Here is a 16,952-nt window from a genome sequence, read left to right on the forward strand (position 1 = left end):
TACTCAACTTTTTCACATTTCAACCATACAGTCAGATGCTATTACACTATTTTCCTCTTCATCATGAACCCTTCCCAGGCGGCATGCACCCAAAAAGCCGATACACTGTTCAGACTACATGGGTTACTTGGAAGCCCGATAGCTATATTTTCATTCTGGTTTATTTGTCAGGATCTTAGGTATGACAGAGTTAGTATGTCACATCTCTGATTAGCAACATATTGGGGGCTGACAAGCCCCAAGATCAATTTTGTGAACCTGCCAAGCTAAGACCCAGAGTTTATACTGTGAAGAATATAGGTGAATGCCACATTTCGAAGCTCCTGAGTGTCAGTAAGTTGATCTCCCCAGATGATACCCTGACCTAGAGCCCCACTTCTATAGTATTTATTTTTCTTATCTTCACATATAGATAAGTCCTTGTAGGGCAGAAATAATATCTTATATTACTTTGCCTCATCTTCAGAGAGATACACAGTACTTTATATATAGTAAATGCTCAATTTATTTGTTGCCTGGTTAATTAGCAGGGCTGTTGATTACATATGCACTATCCTGTTAGTATCTGTACTATGCTTTACAACAATAATAAAAATGTCATCATTGAATATAATGAATGGAACTCCGCTTCAACTCCCAAGTGCTAGCTTACTTGCAAATGTAAAACTACTGCTATTGTTCAAGTTAAGATAATTCACTCTTTCAAAATCAGCTTCTTTTCAGCCTTCTATGAGCCAAGAAGAGGCATTTTATGGGGAGAGGGGATAAACATTAATCAAATCAATAACAAAACTTTAAAATCTGAGACCTCTCCAAAAGAAATTTTCAGTAAGAGGATTGTGATAATGAAGGTGATGTCGAGGCAGTTTTCATGTCAGTTGCAGAACCAAACCTAGGAGATTCTAAGACAGGTGATACTGCAACAATCAATTTTATTGTTATTCGTTATTTTTATTTTTGGAATTGTAGGAAGGAGGAAACTTTCTAATACATTCAAGTGAGATGACATTTGATTTATCCTCCAAATTATTGTTTGCCCACTTGATGTTTATGAAAAGAAATGCTGCATTTCTCACATTAGTCAACAGAGAAGAAATCACTTGTATGAATCATCCCTGGAAATAGAAATTGTTTCAAGTGCTGGACATACTTGTGGTCTGTGAAGATTGAACACTAATAAGCAGAAGAGTTCCAATCCTAAAATGATTTTTTTGACTTCTAAGTAATTTAATCCACAAATACTCTGGACAGACATCCAATTATCTGCATAGAACCTGGAAGAGCAGTGATTTCACATTTAGACTTTATGGCCTTAAAGCTTGCCTCTCTGCATGCTGAGCATCTTTATTCATCCTACAAGATAAAGAAGAGAGAAGCAAACTGGATTTCTAAAAACGAAAGAGAATAAATGCAGGGTGACATCAGCTCTTTAGGCATCCTGCTCTGTGGACAATGTTGGCCTTTGAAAACAGCTTTAAATTCATCAGTACTAGCACTTGTAGCAGCCTGCACAAATCAACATGCAGAAACTACGCTTCATTTTCCACCTTGCTTTTCAAATTCCTGTCCTCCTAGCAATTTATTTAATTCAACAGAGTGGGCTCTATAGTGTGCCTTTCATTTCCAATACAACCATTGCACAGAGATAAAGGACATATGGGCCAGTGAGTGGCCATGAAAATTGACTCTGCAGTGGTAGCTTAGAGATTCCAGATTTAAGAGAGAGATTTTTCTACCTGATCCTTGAGATATTATATATAGTCAAAGAATGGTAGTCACTAATCATTAATCTCACAAGCCACACATTTTAACAAATATAATAATGACCACACATCCTCATGTCAGTGGGTTTTTTCACCCAGAAATCCATTCTAACCTCAGGCCCTATAGTGGGAAGAGTCTCTTTGAGGCAAGAGAATCTCTTCTAAAATTCAGAAGGTGCATTTTATCAAGATGAAATTGGCTTTATTGTTCTCTGTGAGGAAGCATCCTCAAGCAACTAAAGATTTGGTGAAACAACCTCTTGCCCTGTCTAATTTGTCTCAAATGTCTACTTCTTGGTTGGTATCAAATGTAAATTAGCAAGTCCTTTCTTAATCTCTACTTCATATTTTCAAGTGGAGGAAAGAATGCCCATATTTGAGGACGACTATCTGTCTGTAGGAAGACTTATAAGCGTTCACAAGGAGATCTGATGCAGGATACTGATATATTAGACATCTTTCAACTCTTTCCCTAAGGACACTGACTTTGAGACTCTTAATAATGGGCTTTCTATTTGCCATATGTGTGTATGTGGATCTCAATATAATGGAGAAAAAAATGCCATCAAGAAAGGGGCACTTGCTGTAATGGAATCATAAACATAGCTATTAAAAAATAGTGGTGGGTATATAGTAGGTTTTCAGTGACTTGAAAAATAACATCAATCACACATATGATCAGAAATAAGTCTATTCACTTTTGTAGTAAATATAGAAAGTATGACTTTCTCACTTAATAATCATATGGACTTGGCAAAATTGATTGATTTACATGAACTTTAGATTCCTCATTGGAAAAAAATATGTCAATTAATCATTTTTCTGTCTATGACATAGTGCAGGCATTTTGAAAACTGTAAAGCATCATGTATATGTTAGAGGTTTATCAGTGTCAGTACATGGTACTGATGTTCAAATGATACTGATGTTGATAAGAAATGTCTCTAATTGTTTATATCTATTTAGAATTTGTTAATATGTAGCATCATATAGACCAAATATTGTGTATTCATCCTTATGACATAGGATGGATCAGAATCTTCTCATTTCTCTGATAAGAAGAGTATAAAACAAGGGTGCTACATGCCTCAACCAGTTGTAATTTGGTGAATTAGAAGCATAGGTGGATTTGACTTCAGTATTCCATTGTATTGGAAATGAGACCTTTTCAAGTTCCTGAGACTTACTGTCTTTGAAATTGGAATTTTCCAAGGGATAAAGTCAAAACATGAATTTTAGCAGTCAACTGATGCTAAGAACTGAGATTAAGAGCCTAAAACACATTCTCAACTATGATTTCATGTGACTTTCAAGAGTATTCCATATAGAAGTATTTTCTGTAGCAATATTATCATCTGCATTTTACATGTTATGAAAATGATGCTCAGTGGGATTAAATGACTTGCACAAGGTCACATAATTGATCAATGTTAGAGGTGGAACTTGAATCAAGGACATCAGATTCATAGTCTCCTACTTGCATTTTCATCTCATGTTATAGAGTCCTGAGTCACCGAGCTTAATTTCCTTTCAAATAATCATAGTTCTTAACTTGTTAATTCTCTAACAAGTAATTTTTGACAGAACTATACATATTTAAGTATACTGTTTTATTTAAGTGGCACTTTTGGGTGCATTTTAAAAATTGTACCCTAATCACCATCAATACCATTATGATTATTGTCATTGTCACTGAATGTATGGAGACACAATGGTGACCCAAAACAGATGCTGTCCCTGTTCATTACAAAGCTCATTACCTAAGCAGTTAATCATAAACATGTATACATGCAATGGGGACAAGCTGTTTGGATCAGAGTTGCTGAATACTAAGGGAGTGTGTAACAGGGAAAGTTGATAGAGTCACGCAGGTCAGGTAAGGCCTTCTTGAGAAAACAACACCTAAGCAGAGAATTGAAAAATAAGCTGATGTTAACAAGACAAAATGGGAGGCATGAGCACTCCATGGAATTAAGCAATATGGCAAGAACAATATGGCTAGAGAGGAAGTAATGAGATAAGTAGAGGATAAGATGAAAGACAATGTAGGCATGGGTCAGACTATGTGGAACTTCTAGGTCACATTAAGTAGTTTTCTTGTTCTACTCAAAGACCAATGGAGAATCAAAGTGTTAATCAGGGGGTGTGACATAATTAGATTTCGATTTTTGAATAATCATTCTGATTGCAGTGTAGAGAACGAGGTGGAGGAGGATCAGTTGTTCGTCCAAGTAGATTAGTAAGCTAACTTATGTTGCAATACAAACAAGAGATAAGGATGGCTCAACTGGGGTCATGGAGGTTGAGATGGAGAGAAGTGGACAGAGTTGGAAAGTATGAGAGATAAAATCAATAGAGGTTGGTAAAGAACTGAATATGGTGGGTGGTGGAGAGAGGAGTCTTAGAGATGATGCCTTGGCTTTTGGTTGGTGACAATGCAACCAACACAGTAGAAAAAGAGAATTCGGAGGAAGTATTAAAAGTTTGTTTTTGACATGTAGAGTTTGAGGAGCCTTTGAAATATCCGACAGGAATTATTTAGGAAGTAGTTGGATTTAAAGGTCTGGATAGAAACATATATTTGTATATTATCTGCATAAAAGGATAATGGAAGTTATGGATGTACATAACATTGCCTAAGAGAGTGCAGTGTGAGAAGAATAGAGGGCCTAGAAGATAGCTTTTATTAGGAAATCCAACTTTTATACACCAGGTAGAGGAGAATATGCCTGCAAAGTAGATAGAATAGGAGGCAAGCCAGGAGTGCACTGTGTAACTTATTTTGAAGCAATAATAAGTGCTTCAAGAAAACAGAATGGTGGTTGCTAGAGATAGAGGAGAGGGGGAAATGGAGAGTTGCTAATCAATGGGTATAAAGTTTCAGTGATGCAAGATAAATAAATTCTAGAGATCCACTGTACAATATTGTGCCTATAGTTAACAATATTGCATTGTACACTTAAAAATCTGTTGAGAGTAGATCTCATGGTAAGTGTTCTTATACCAATGAAATAAAAATAAAATTGTTTTTAAAAAAAAAAGAAATAAAAAGAGACCGATGATGTTAAGTGTCATGGAAATGTCAAGTAAGATGACAACAGGAAAATATCCTTTGGCCTTAGTTACAAGGAATTCACTGGCAGACTTAGCGAGAACTGTTTCTGTGTATTGACAGAGCTGGAATCCAAACTGAGGAGAGCTGAGATGTAAGATGAGGAAGCTAGACTAGATCCTCTCTAAAGTCCCTTACAACTCTAAAATAAATGGTTTGATTTCATGCTGCTGGCCAGAGTCTCCCTTTGTCACAAGTTTCCCTACTCACCCTACTCCTGTTTAACAAAAAGACTCTGCTGTTGAAAGAAATGATTTGCAAAGACACTATTACTTTAAGAATCATTACAACCTCAAACAAATTTGGGACAAATCATTTTCTTCTACTTTTACATATATATTTTTTCTTTTGGAAAGAATCTTGAGCATAAAAAATCTTGTATGATTTTTCCATAGCACCAATTGAAGAAATGTATTTCTAAGAATTGATTTTATTTTTGGGTCAGGACTGCAGGGATAAAATCAGGTCTAGAGTTTCCATGTGGATGAATTTGGAAGTGGATAAATTCAAAGCTGCAGTCCAGGGATGTCTCACACTACACTATACTATTCCCTTTTTAAATTGAATCACTTTTTCTGGGCTTTGAGAGTTAAGAGAATACATCCAAAGAATTGATTTTGTAGGTAAACAGAATGCCCAAGCACTTCTGATTTTCATCTAAAGAGAGGTTCCTGTATTCTCACTGTCCTGATGGGATATTTCGAAATCTCATGAAAGGGCGTACAGACCATTGCTACTCAGAGTGCAATCAGTGGGCCAGCAGCATCAATCTCAGCTAAGAACTTGCTAGAAATGCAGAATCTCAGAACCACCTTGGACCTACTAGATCAGAATCTGCATTTCAACAAGATCCTCAGGTGATTTATATTAACATTAAAAGGTGGAAAGAGGGGCCGGCCCGGTGGCATAGTGGTTAAGTTCATGGGCTCCACTTCAGCAGCCTGGGGTTCACAGGTTTGGATCCCAGGCACAGACCTACCCATCACTCATCAAGCCATGCTGCAGTGGTGCCCCACATACAAAATAGAGGACGATTGACACAGATGTTAGCTCAGGGACAATCTTCCTCAAGCAAAAAAGAGGAAGATTGGCAACAGATGTTAGCTCAGTGCCAATCATCCCAACCAAAAAAAAAGGTGACAAGAATTTGCAACTTTTTTCTCAGAATCTACTTTTTAAAAACATGGAAATCTTTGTTACTCTGCTATGACATTTAAACTTATCCAAGGGCAGATTAGTCATTTATGGAGTAAAAATTAATCATATTATTTTGTTTTAAAATTAAGACCTGCAATGGAGTGCCAAGGTGACTAATGAGGTACGTTTTACAGACAAAAAGTAGGTTACTCACCCAGCTCATGATAGAACATCCATTTTTCATTTCCCCTTACCAGAAGCTGCTAATTACTTGCATTGAACTATTTGTCCTTCCTCCTTTTTATTAATAATCATATTTGTAAATTTAACTTGAAATAGTAAGGTTACCTGTCTTGCTTTTGTACAGTATTTATAAACTTTCATTATTTTCTGTCTCTTTAGCCAATTTAGGAAAAGAATATCTACACTTTATTACATGACCTTCCCTGGTGATTAACATCTGGAGTGGGCAGATGAAACTCAACTCACAGTCTCACCCTTCCTTGCTCCATTTCTTAGATGGAGCCCTATGCTATCCTTTAACCAGGGCAGGAAAAGATTGCTACTGCCCCCTGCTGGCTCATTGTATTTTCCCTTCTCTACAGATCTGCAACTTGAAGAAGATGCCCAAGGATTGTGAGCCACAGAAGAAAGCTAAGCGGAAGGGGCTTTCCCTAGAAGAGATGTAGAGAGATCCTTTGGGAACAGGAGGCTAAAATCAAACGAAAACACTCAAGGGGCAAGGAAAGCATAAAGGGCTTCTAAGTTAAATTATCGATCTTCATGAACCTTTTTCTGTACACGGGTTTCTCTATGCCAAGGAAATGTCCCCTCCTCTTCAGCACAGGACTCCTCTTTTACCTCCAGGTTTCACTGACAAGGAGTAGAATAATTTCAGTACTCCCGATCGTGGTCTCTGCTTCCCCCAGTTTCCTTTTCCAGTGCCTATACCTTATTCCCTTCTCTTTTCTGCTTCATACTCCCGTCCCGCCCACTCACCAACCGACTCGCATTCCCAGGAGCTCCGACCCTAGCCTCCTTCACCCTCTCAGTCTACCCTGACTTCTGCTCTCCCCTGGTCGTCATCGTACCGTCCTCAGCAACCCTTCGCTGAACGGCCAGTCACTCTGTGCCTTTGAATGGCAGGCATGTCCCCTCTCGAATGCCTCTCACCGACCCCCCGCCCCAAGCGACTGAAAAAGGAAACATGCGCACTTCAGAGCTAGGAGCTGTCCGAGTGCTGAAATTTATAGGCTGGGTAAGATCACGTCTCCGTCTCTTTCTGTAGACCTCATTCCAGCACAGGATCTCAGCAATTTTGCCCTCTTCTCCCTACCCACTCCAGCGCGCAGAGTCCTTTCTTCTCCCTCATTTACAACTTCTTTTTCTAGAGAAAAGAGATTTGCTAAACAGAAAGGACATAAAACAAAAGCCACAGCAACCCGACTTCCAGCATGGCATTGTCACCAGCCCCCTTTGCATGGTGATGCGATTAAGGTAGCAGCATTTTCGTTATTCAGGAAAAGCAGCTGGGGGATCCATCAGTTCTAAGGCTGTCTTTCCTGGGTTAACTGATGGTCCTGAGCCCCAGTTTGACCTGACCATGATGCCTAGGACTGGCACTTTTTGTTTTTTCTCAGCAAACTGTGCAAACCCAAATCTCTTTTTGATTTTCAAGGAAACTAGACTCCTCTCAGATTTCGAATCTGGACAATAAATAGATACTTTGTCCTAGCTTCTTTCTGGAATCATTTCGGGGATATTTTCCACAAGCATCACAGAAACAGGAATGAACCGGCAGCTAGTGAACATTTTGACAGCCTTGTTTGCATTTTTCTTAGAGACAAACCACTTCAGGTAGGTGAAACGACTTTGCATGCTGATATTTTGCACATGAAAACTGTTTGAAAGAGAACGTGTCGCGCAATTTTTATCTATTTTCCTATGCCCTGGACCATATAATTTTAATTTTATAGAGGAGAGTTAGATTTCTTTTGTTCTTTTAAAAAAGCTTAATTATGGGGGGAGGGTGGTAAATTTTCACAAAGGCAAGTTTTATGATGCTTAACCCCACTCTAGGCATTTCAACACATTTTCACAGCCAATGTGATATTAGGGTAGTCTGATGAGTTGCATGCTCTTTATATTTCTATGTAATGGTGATATTTTTGCTTTGAAATACTTCTGGAAGTCATTTAAAGGGATTATTGGATGCAATGCTTTTCATAAGGTGGAAGTGATTGGATTAATTTGCCAGGAGCATGCTTATTTTATATAAAATATAAAAGAACCCTAATTCTTAGCCAACTTGGGACTTCTATTGTATTTCAGCAAGTAGATGCATACTATGAGGACTACAATTCAGGAAATTTCTTGAAACACCAAAAACATTTAAAATCTCATTTTGCCACTATATTCTACTGTTCAGCATATTTGGAAATTGATTGCCTATCAAAATTTAATTAATATGACATCTTTGTATTTGTGTATGCATGAGAAATGGACTATGCATAATTAAAATAAGTGAGAAATCATTATTTGCATGCTTTCATTTTCTACCTAATTTACAACTTGTCAAATTAATTGATACTTCAAAACATCAGATTATCACCAGTGAGTGAAATAGCCATCCAATGGCAGAGGTTCTAAGATAGGATAGAGATAGAAGATGTTCATACAACAAAGTGTATGACTCCTCATTTAATTTTCACCAAATTTTATGGTATTTTTTCACAGAAGCAAGAGAAATGGAACATATATCAATAGTGCTATGAGTACTGGGAAACCCCACTATGTTCCTTTCAGGTTCACACCTCCTACTATGATTAAGAAAAATTGTAGGCTGGGTTTTATTAGAACCACCATCATCACCATCTTCTTCATCACCACCACCACCATTATCATAATCAAATAATACTTGATTAATCAGATGAATCTGCATATGGGAATGTGAGTATTTCTAGATGATTGCATCAATTTTCAACTTGTACTAAATGTTTATATTATCTTTGCACTTGTATTTAATACTACTTCTTTGAAAAACTGGCAAGAATGTGGTATTTTCCTAATGATAGAATTAACAAAATTATTTGTTAAAGTACTGAAATCAAAGCTTGTAGAATTTATGCTTTAGGAGAGAAATCAACATTCAATCAACTACTATGTATTGTTAAAGAATTCACTTTACTACAAACCAAATATGCTCTTTTTATATACCCTTTAAAGAAAATGAAAATCTGAAATTTTCCAGTCAGCATTTAGTGTTTTTGATAATGCAAAAGACAAAACGATTTAGAAGTTCTTTCTCATGAATACTTTTCTGGAGAGTCAACAATTTAAATGCTAATATATAAATAACAACTGATAAAATAATAGAAGTACAGACATGCTCACTGTTGACCTACTTTAGAATGAAATTAAATTTACAAGTGAAGATTTTTCTTTTAGACAACACATTGAAAATTATCAATAGTTGACAGCTGGAATAGAATCGAGCAGGTGAGAAAATAAGCAATGAGATAATTAGTTCACTGTTTACTTTGTTATGCCCATCTTATTATATATTTCTTATAAAAAGTAGAGGACTCATATTAAGAGCTGAAATGCTGGAAGACTTTTTTTGAAAGTCATGGGGAAATGATTTTAAGACAATAACATAAATTTTAGGAATTGTCATCTTCATTTCTCTCATGACTCTAGAAAGAAATAGCTTTATATATCTATAAAATCTACAACCTAAAACTATGCGTGTTGTATCATCTTAAACATCTTATAGCTAAGGTTTGGAAACAGGAGATATGACTCAGGATTTATATCTCTCATCATTTAAAGTTAACTTTAGACCATGTACAAATTCAGAAGTTGATCAAAGAGTTTGTAATTTTCTTTTTCTTCTTACTAACATATCAAATATATTTACAAAACATCATGTCAAACATTCTGTGAGCATTGGTTCTCAGATGATGAGAATGGAATTGTTGCTAAAAGAGTTAATGATGTGTTTAGGACGGCTTTCTGCAAAGACCATGACTCCAGATCTGGAAAACAACCTTCGCAGACTCTATCCCCTTCAGATTTCTTGGACAAATTAATGGGAAGGACATCAGGATATGATGCAAGAATCAGGCCAAATTTTAAAGGTAGGTTCTACTTAAACTTATGTTAAGCCTGTGGGAAACCTTCTAGATGTTTGAAAACTCTGAAAAAGGTTTTTAGGGCTTTTTATTATAAAATGCAAAAAGTACAATATTCACTTCATTTTGGTATTCTTTTGAACTAGTCAGTTTAATAGCTTAAATTGTACATATTGCTTGCCACTTTTGAAAACTTTCCTCATTTATGTTCTATTCCACAAAGAAAACTAATGTCAGAGATTATTGCCACATTCTCTATTTTATCTTAAGTGAGAGCGTGACTGGAAATGAATACAAGAGCAAATGATGTACTTGACTTGTATGAATGCCTACCAGAACTCATACAAGATTCATGGTTACACCAAAATCTTTGGTTTTGTTTTTAAATACCTAATCCCAAAGTGAAGTTTAAATCTGAATATAAAACATGCCATTTTACATACTTTCAGGCCTCTCTCATTTTTAAACATTGTGAGAAGAGGCTCTAATTGAGTGCATTAGAAATTTTTGTTTTCCTCGTCTAAATACTGTTTATTTGAAATTATTTATCTGAAATTAACAAAAAACATCATAGAATCGTAGAGTGCACGTGTCAAAGATGGTGGATACTTTCTTTATTCAATTAGAAACAAACCAAAAGTTTGGTGTTTTTGTTTGTTCAACATTACAAAAATGTAATTAATAGTTTGTAGAAATTATTTTTTATCTTTTTGGTTTATTTTTATTCTGAATCAGAAAAATACTGTAATAAGAAAGAACCAATTATTAATAATTATTTTTGATGCTTTAATTTTTAAATACATATTTTAAGTGACAATTGCATTTTATCTTGTAATTTAACATAATGCATTGTGAAGTGTTTATAATATTTTATAAAAGGAGAAATCTATAATATTCCAGATATTATGTCATAATTCACGCATTGCTTTGGTTTTGCTTATTAGTGATTTAATTGGATTGCTTTCCTTGAGTTTTAATTTTTATTATTGGCAAATATGAGCATGAAAACTCAATTTTAAATTCATTTCCTCTTTAAATGCTACACCTCTGAATATACCCAGCTAAGGGCACATTTCATTAAGAAAAATATCAGAATTCTGACAAAACAAATGTTTTTGATTTATAGAGTATTTCCAAAAGAGACAAGAGAACTAAGTTCAAAGCTCAGTTTTCCTGAAAACAATTTTCATGTTCATCCTGTTTCATATTAATTTTGTGGTCATTGCTTTGGAAGTCAATATTTGAAATAAAATCCCATGAATAACAAGTTGAGAATTAGCTTTCAATGGACTGCTTACTCATACATTTATTCACTTAGCCATTCAATAAATTGAGTCTGAACTATATGCCAAATACTAACTACTCTATGCTTTGAAAGTTGAGAGATGAAACAGGTTTGGGTGCTACCAACAAAAATTTTAGAGGAGAGAGTAGATGTTAGATGAATACTTATAAAATATAATAATATAATGATATAAAATATAATATATAATATTAAATAGAAGTAGTTAATAGTTAAGTAACATTAGGGAGTACAGATAAAATGCTACAGGATTCCAACAAATGGAGAGGTGATTTCCTGTTAAGCTACTAATGGAAAGCTTCATAGAGAAGGCCCAGAGATGGAAAATTGTTTCAAGTTTACGAGCATCTTATTTAGCAGCAGCTATTATTCATTGTTTTCTAGAAATAATTTTTCAAAACAGGGGGGAGATGCAAAGAGTAACAAAACAAACACCCATGTTGCCATTGCTACTTTAAGCGACCACATAGAATGAGCAATCATTTCCACATACAGCTTTTTTTTCTGATTCTTCTGGGGATGTCACCCTTCAGAAATGACATTTCTCATGACTTTAAAGGATAAATAAATTAGAAGAATATCAAGTATAGCAAAGCATGGCCATGTTTTTGAGATCACTCCACTACTTAAAGACCTGAGCACACGATGTTTTAAAGACTTATAAAAGGCAAATGGAGTGGATATCATTTAAGACTCTAACTAATGGACTTCACTGAGTTTTGTCTCCCTTTCCCTTTAACTCTCTACTTCAATGAACCCTGATATTATTTCATAAATTTTATTTACGTAGACCATTTATGTCAGATCAATTACCTAACAGCTCCCACAATTCTCTTTACTCTGAGGATCTTGGCTTTTCCTGAATATAAAACATACCCCTTTATTTTAGACTAAAATAATTTTCCTTGGTGTTCCCATGGAACTTCCTGTCTAATATGGTTCTTTCGTGTATTTGTTTCATCAACCCATCCTGCATACCATATTTGAGAGGGTAAGAAGGTACCTTATTTTTAATATATACACTATATATTAATATATATATATATAATATATATATATATATATATAGTGTAGGGAAAAGAAGTCATCCTTTTCTCCAGAATGAGGAAATAAGAACCAGGAAAGAAAGAAAAATGCAGACTAATTATGAAGATTAGTGCTTCCAATTAGTTGTAGTATAAGTTAAGGGTGGGAACTTTTGAGGTATCAACCAGTGGTCACATTCGCTAGCAAAGATGATCTTAGCTGAGCTGGGGAAAGAAAGAAATAAAAGAAAGAGATAATAGGGAACTTGTAACACACAGAGGAGGCTAGAGAGAACACTATAGTACTTGCTGTAGTTGATTAGCAATGTATCAATGAGAAATTTTATATAGAACGTAGAAGTGAAGAGTGATTAGGAAATGTGATTGCATCTGGAATAGTGACAGGCTCCCTGCAAATGCCAAAAAATAAATTGACTATGATAACAATAAACATGATGACGATTATGCTGCTGCTGCTGCAAATGACAATAATGGTAATTAATAAGAAGACCGAAGGGCAAGATTTGACTACAAAAGCAAGAGCCAAATATGGGCTGTTGAGGTAAAGGATATGGCTTTTCTAGAACTCTTATTAAATATTAGCACATTTCTCTGTTTTCCTTGCTGACTTGCATTGGCAAGGGAAAAAGAAATGCATATGCATAATTTTTCTTATTGGAAGGAATTTTTCCTGCACACTTACAAATCAGGAAAATATTTCATGTCTATTTTATATCCCTGATGGGCTCTGAAAGATGTCATAAGGGGCACATATACAAGAAGGAAGATGGACGTAAGCTAGAAAAGGGAACCAGAAATGATTCAGACTTGACTTAGACTCTGTAATTGAGAGCCATTCTTAGAAACTATAGGAAAAAAATAGCTTTTCTGATGTACTGAAGCACTGGTGTATAAACAAAGTCATGAGTCAGAGTTACCAACTGCATTCTATCTATAAGATCCATAGAAACCTGGGTCAGATCTTGTCAAAACATAAATTTTCAAAATCCTCAGTTCAGATAAAAACACAAGCTATGTCCATTCACAATTACCTAGTTCTGAAACCATGGTAAATGTTGATGCTACACCAACAGAAGAGCCTCTTTTCCCACTCAGATGATTTGTCTCGTTGTCAGTTGATTTATCATGGGATTCTATCATCCCATCAGATATTCCTTTGCCAGTATTATTGTATCTTGAAAATGCCACTTTAAACATTAAGCTTTTAAAGAAGTCAAATGAAATGCTCAAACCTGGGCAAAATGCATTAGTTCTGATTCTCTTTCTTTGAAACAAAGCCTTTATCTATTTTAACAAAATTTTCTTTGAAAATAAAAAATTAACTTGGAATTATACCCTAAGTTTCATCCCAATATGAATAAACATATTTCACTATAACATTCGTTTATGATAGGATCTGGAATAGATAATGCCATGAGATAATTATTCACTTCACTTCTTTGTGTATGCCATGCACACTAATTTTTTTCCATGTCTGGAGACCTAAATTTGAAAGTGTGATGTGTGACATTAGAACCTACATTTGCATGCAATCTGGTTTCCTTCATTTTCCAAAGAGTTATCAGCTCAAGAGGTGTTTTATATATAAGTAGAAATAGATCCACTTCCAAAAAACTAGAGGTCTTCAGGTTTCTCCCCTTGGAAATTCTCTTGTCTACAGCCAAGTGGAGCTCAAGCTCAAATGTTGTGCTTACCTGTCCCTGTAGGGGGTGGCTTGAGCACAAATGTCCAGCAGGGACACTTGGAAATGGTGATTCTCTCAGTTAGATAATGCAGCATCAGTGTGACCATTTCTTTGAACACTGGTGGATGTGGGCATCAGATATTACTATGAATCCTGAGAAAAAGAGTAGAGTGCTTGCAAGTATCAGAAGTATTTGACTTGAGTGCGGAAAGTAGCAGAAGCCTTCAGGTACCTGAAAGGGTACAGCCATTTTAGAACAAGACAACAGGAGATAAAAAGAGAAAAAGGTTACTGAAAGGTTGAGAGTAACAAGGGGAAATTTATATATGACAGTTCTGTCCAGGGGTGATGTTGATGAAGAATTTTGAACATCCAAAATCTACTGGCTGTGTCACATCACAATTTATTTTAGCCTTTGTGCATGGTATGGACACCAACCAACACACTTGTATGTACTAGCCTGCTACCATGGACCTACAAGGAGCTTGTCAGGGAGCTGAGATGACATCAAGAAGGAGGCATCTATAGCATTCTAACATATCCTGGAAAAGCATATTCTGATAAGTTCATCTTATTGGAATATGTCTTCCATAAAAGAGCCCTGGACTTGGATCCAGAAAACTCAGCTTCATATCCTGGTTCAGCCACTTTTTGAGAAAAGGTGTCTTCACTTCTCCATTCCTCAGGTTTTCTTCTGCCTTTGTCCACCTCATTTGGGTTGTTCTAAGCCTCAAATGAGATCATGAATCTGAATGATTTGTTTTCAACTATTAAGATTATTACAAATAACTTCAATTATTATTACTAGTCTCACATTTCTCTTTTATAACGAACACTGACTACCGACTATGTATTATCAAAGCTTATTCTTCATAGTGATTGGGGCTTTATAGATGTTTGATTTTTTTTTAATGGAAAAAAACAAGTCAAAGAAGTTCCAGCATCTTAAAGTCCTACCACAGTAACCAGAGCATAGATTTCATGTGTCTCAGCTGGTTCTCCTTTTATTAGTTTGGTGGGAAGATTTCCAAACTGAAAGGGCTATTTCATATTTCTAAATATGAAACAAAGAAGGAGCCATTTGTGGGAAGGAATTATCTTTATCCATTCAAATTCCATTCCTGATTATTTTCTTAGACTCACTTTTCAAATGAACCAAGTAAAGACATAAAACCAGTTTTGCTTGGTCCTAGAAAGAAGGCCCTAAATTTAACTGAAGATACATGACTGTCATTTCTGATGTATTTTCTTGTCCAGTTACTGCAGTTGCAGGGGTCACTTCACAAATGTGCTGAATTGATTTCCTATTTTAGAATAAGTATTTTAAAGAGAACATTTGGTGTCTACAGCATGGCAAGTTAAGAGCCCTGGAAATGGAAGCCCATAATTTAGTTTTTGAGGATGTATTGCATTGCTCCTTGGTTGATTCTGGGTAAATTCATATCCCTAGTTTTCATGATTGAAAAAGCCTGAACATTTTATCCAGAATTCTATAGTGCTTGCTGTTTCTCCACATCCTGAAGGACAATTCAGTTTATTTTGCTGATTATCTGAGACTTCATTAAAAAAATAATGGCATAGATACTAGGGTGTCTTGGTACTTAATGACTGGACATTATAATGTGTCAAGTTGGAGCAATCAGGTTGAGAGTGAGAAAAAATAGTCATTAGTTTGTTCTTGTTGGTGTTGGATAGTTTTCTTAGTGTGTTGGATTAGACATGTTTGGGATAAGGTCTTAAAAATGGAAATAGAGTTGCTCAAGCCTCATAACAACAAGGTCTTTGGAAGCATTTTGGGTTCTCCTTGGAGTTAACACCTAAGAAGCTGTCCTGACTGTGGCATGCAGCATTTGTTCATTGAATTCTTTCTTGAGAGGGTGACTCTGGACACTTGTGACTGATTGCAGACACTTTTAGCAATGTGAAACCCACTATGGAAAGACATGAGCAAAAGGAATAGTTTTCTAAGTGGTATTCTTAAATGCACAGGACGTTTAAAAATAAAGTCACTAGGTTACCCTCTTAGAGTCTAGTCTGCCTAGCCCACCATGTGTGGTTATGGGGAAATTAGAAGAGAGAAGTTGGATACTCCTTCTGACTCATGCCTTGGCTTGTGTACCCACCATTCCCTGTGAACATGAGTACACCAAAAGGTGGCTCTGTTTTATTAACACATTCATCCAAGAGGGCAAAAGAAAATCCTGGATTGAGTCAAAATATGGAAAGTCAATAGGCAATTATGATTAACGTGACTGGATAAGTATTGTTTTCTATTTCTTCTCTTTTTATGATGGGAGGGAGGGTCATATTTTTTTGAGGAAAAATAAGCTACATTTGCCTGTGCATTGTCAAAGCAATAGAATAAATTTGCGGCAAAGGAACACATATGTGGGCACAAAAAATTACATGTCAAGGTTTTACATCTTTATATTTGAGTCTAAACACACAATTCATTTGTTTATTCCTTTAATAAATAATAGTGAGCAATCACTATGTCCAAGACACCATGTTACTTGCTAAGTATACAGTGGTAAACAGAAATGTAAGCTTTTAAATGTCAGTTCTCACTTCAGTAAAAACTGAAATATAATTTGTAAGTTGAACGCTGTATGATCCAGGATCTTTGCCGGAAAGAAATGGCACACTCTAATAGAGTGTGAGAGGGTTTGGAAAACCAATCCATAAAAGAGAGTGTAGTACTCTGAGACTATCAATAGAAGACTTAAAGAGGCAAGGAAGGGAGTGGTTACCAGAAGCCAGAGAAGGTGGTTATG

General features: G+C 35.7%; 1 protein-coding gene across 10 annotated transcripts in view; it reads left to right on the top strand.

Annotated features, from left to right (window-relative positions):
• GLRA2 (glycine receptor alpha 2) overlaps positions 1 to 16,952 on the top strand; it is a 268,210-nt gene that overhangs the window by 86,100 nt on the left and 165,158 nt on the right. For 4 of the 10 annotated variants that reach the window (XM_070502447.1, XM_070502445.1, XM_070502444.1 and 1 more), the window contains 2 exons: positions 6,618 to 7,869; positions 10,018 to 10,151. In XM_070502447.1, the coding sequence (XP_070358548.1) occupies positions 7,802 to 7,869; positions 10,018 to 10,151 (202 nt within the window). In that variant the 5' untranslated portion in view covers positions 6,618 to 7,801. Of the gene's footprint in view, positions 1 to 6,617; positions 7,870 to 8,748; positions 8,962 to 10,017; positions 10,152 to 16,952 lie in introns of those variants that run through there. The other 6 variants (XM_070502448.1, XM_070502451.1, XM_070502449.1 and 3 more) reach the window with 4 other exon arrangements.

The sequence above is a fragment of the Equus asinus genome, chromosome X (assembly GCF_041296235.1).
Source record: "Equus asinus isolate D_3611 breed Donkey chromosome X, EquAss-T2T_v2, whole genome shotgun sequence".
In the NCBI taxonomy this organism is placed as follows: domain Eukaryota; kingdom Metazoa; phylum Chordata; class Mammalia; order Perissodactyla; family Equidae; genus Equus; species Equus asinus.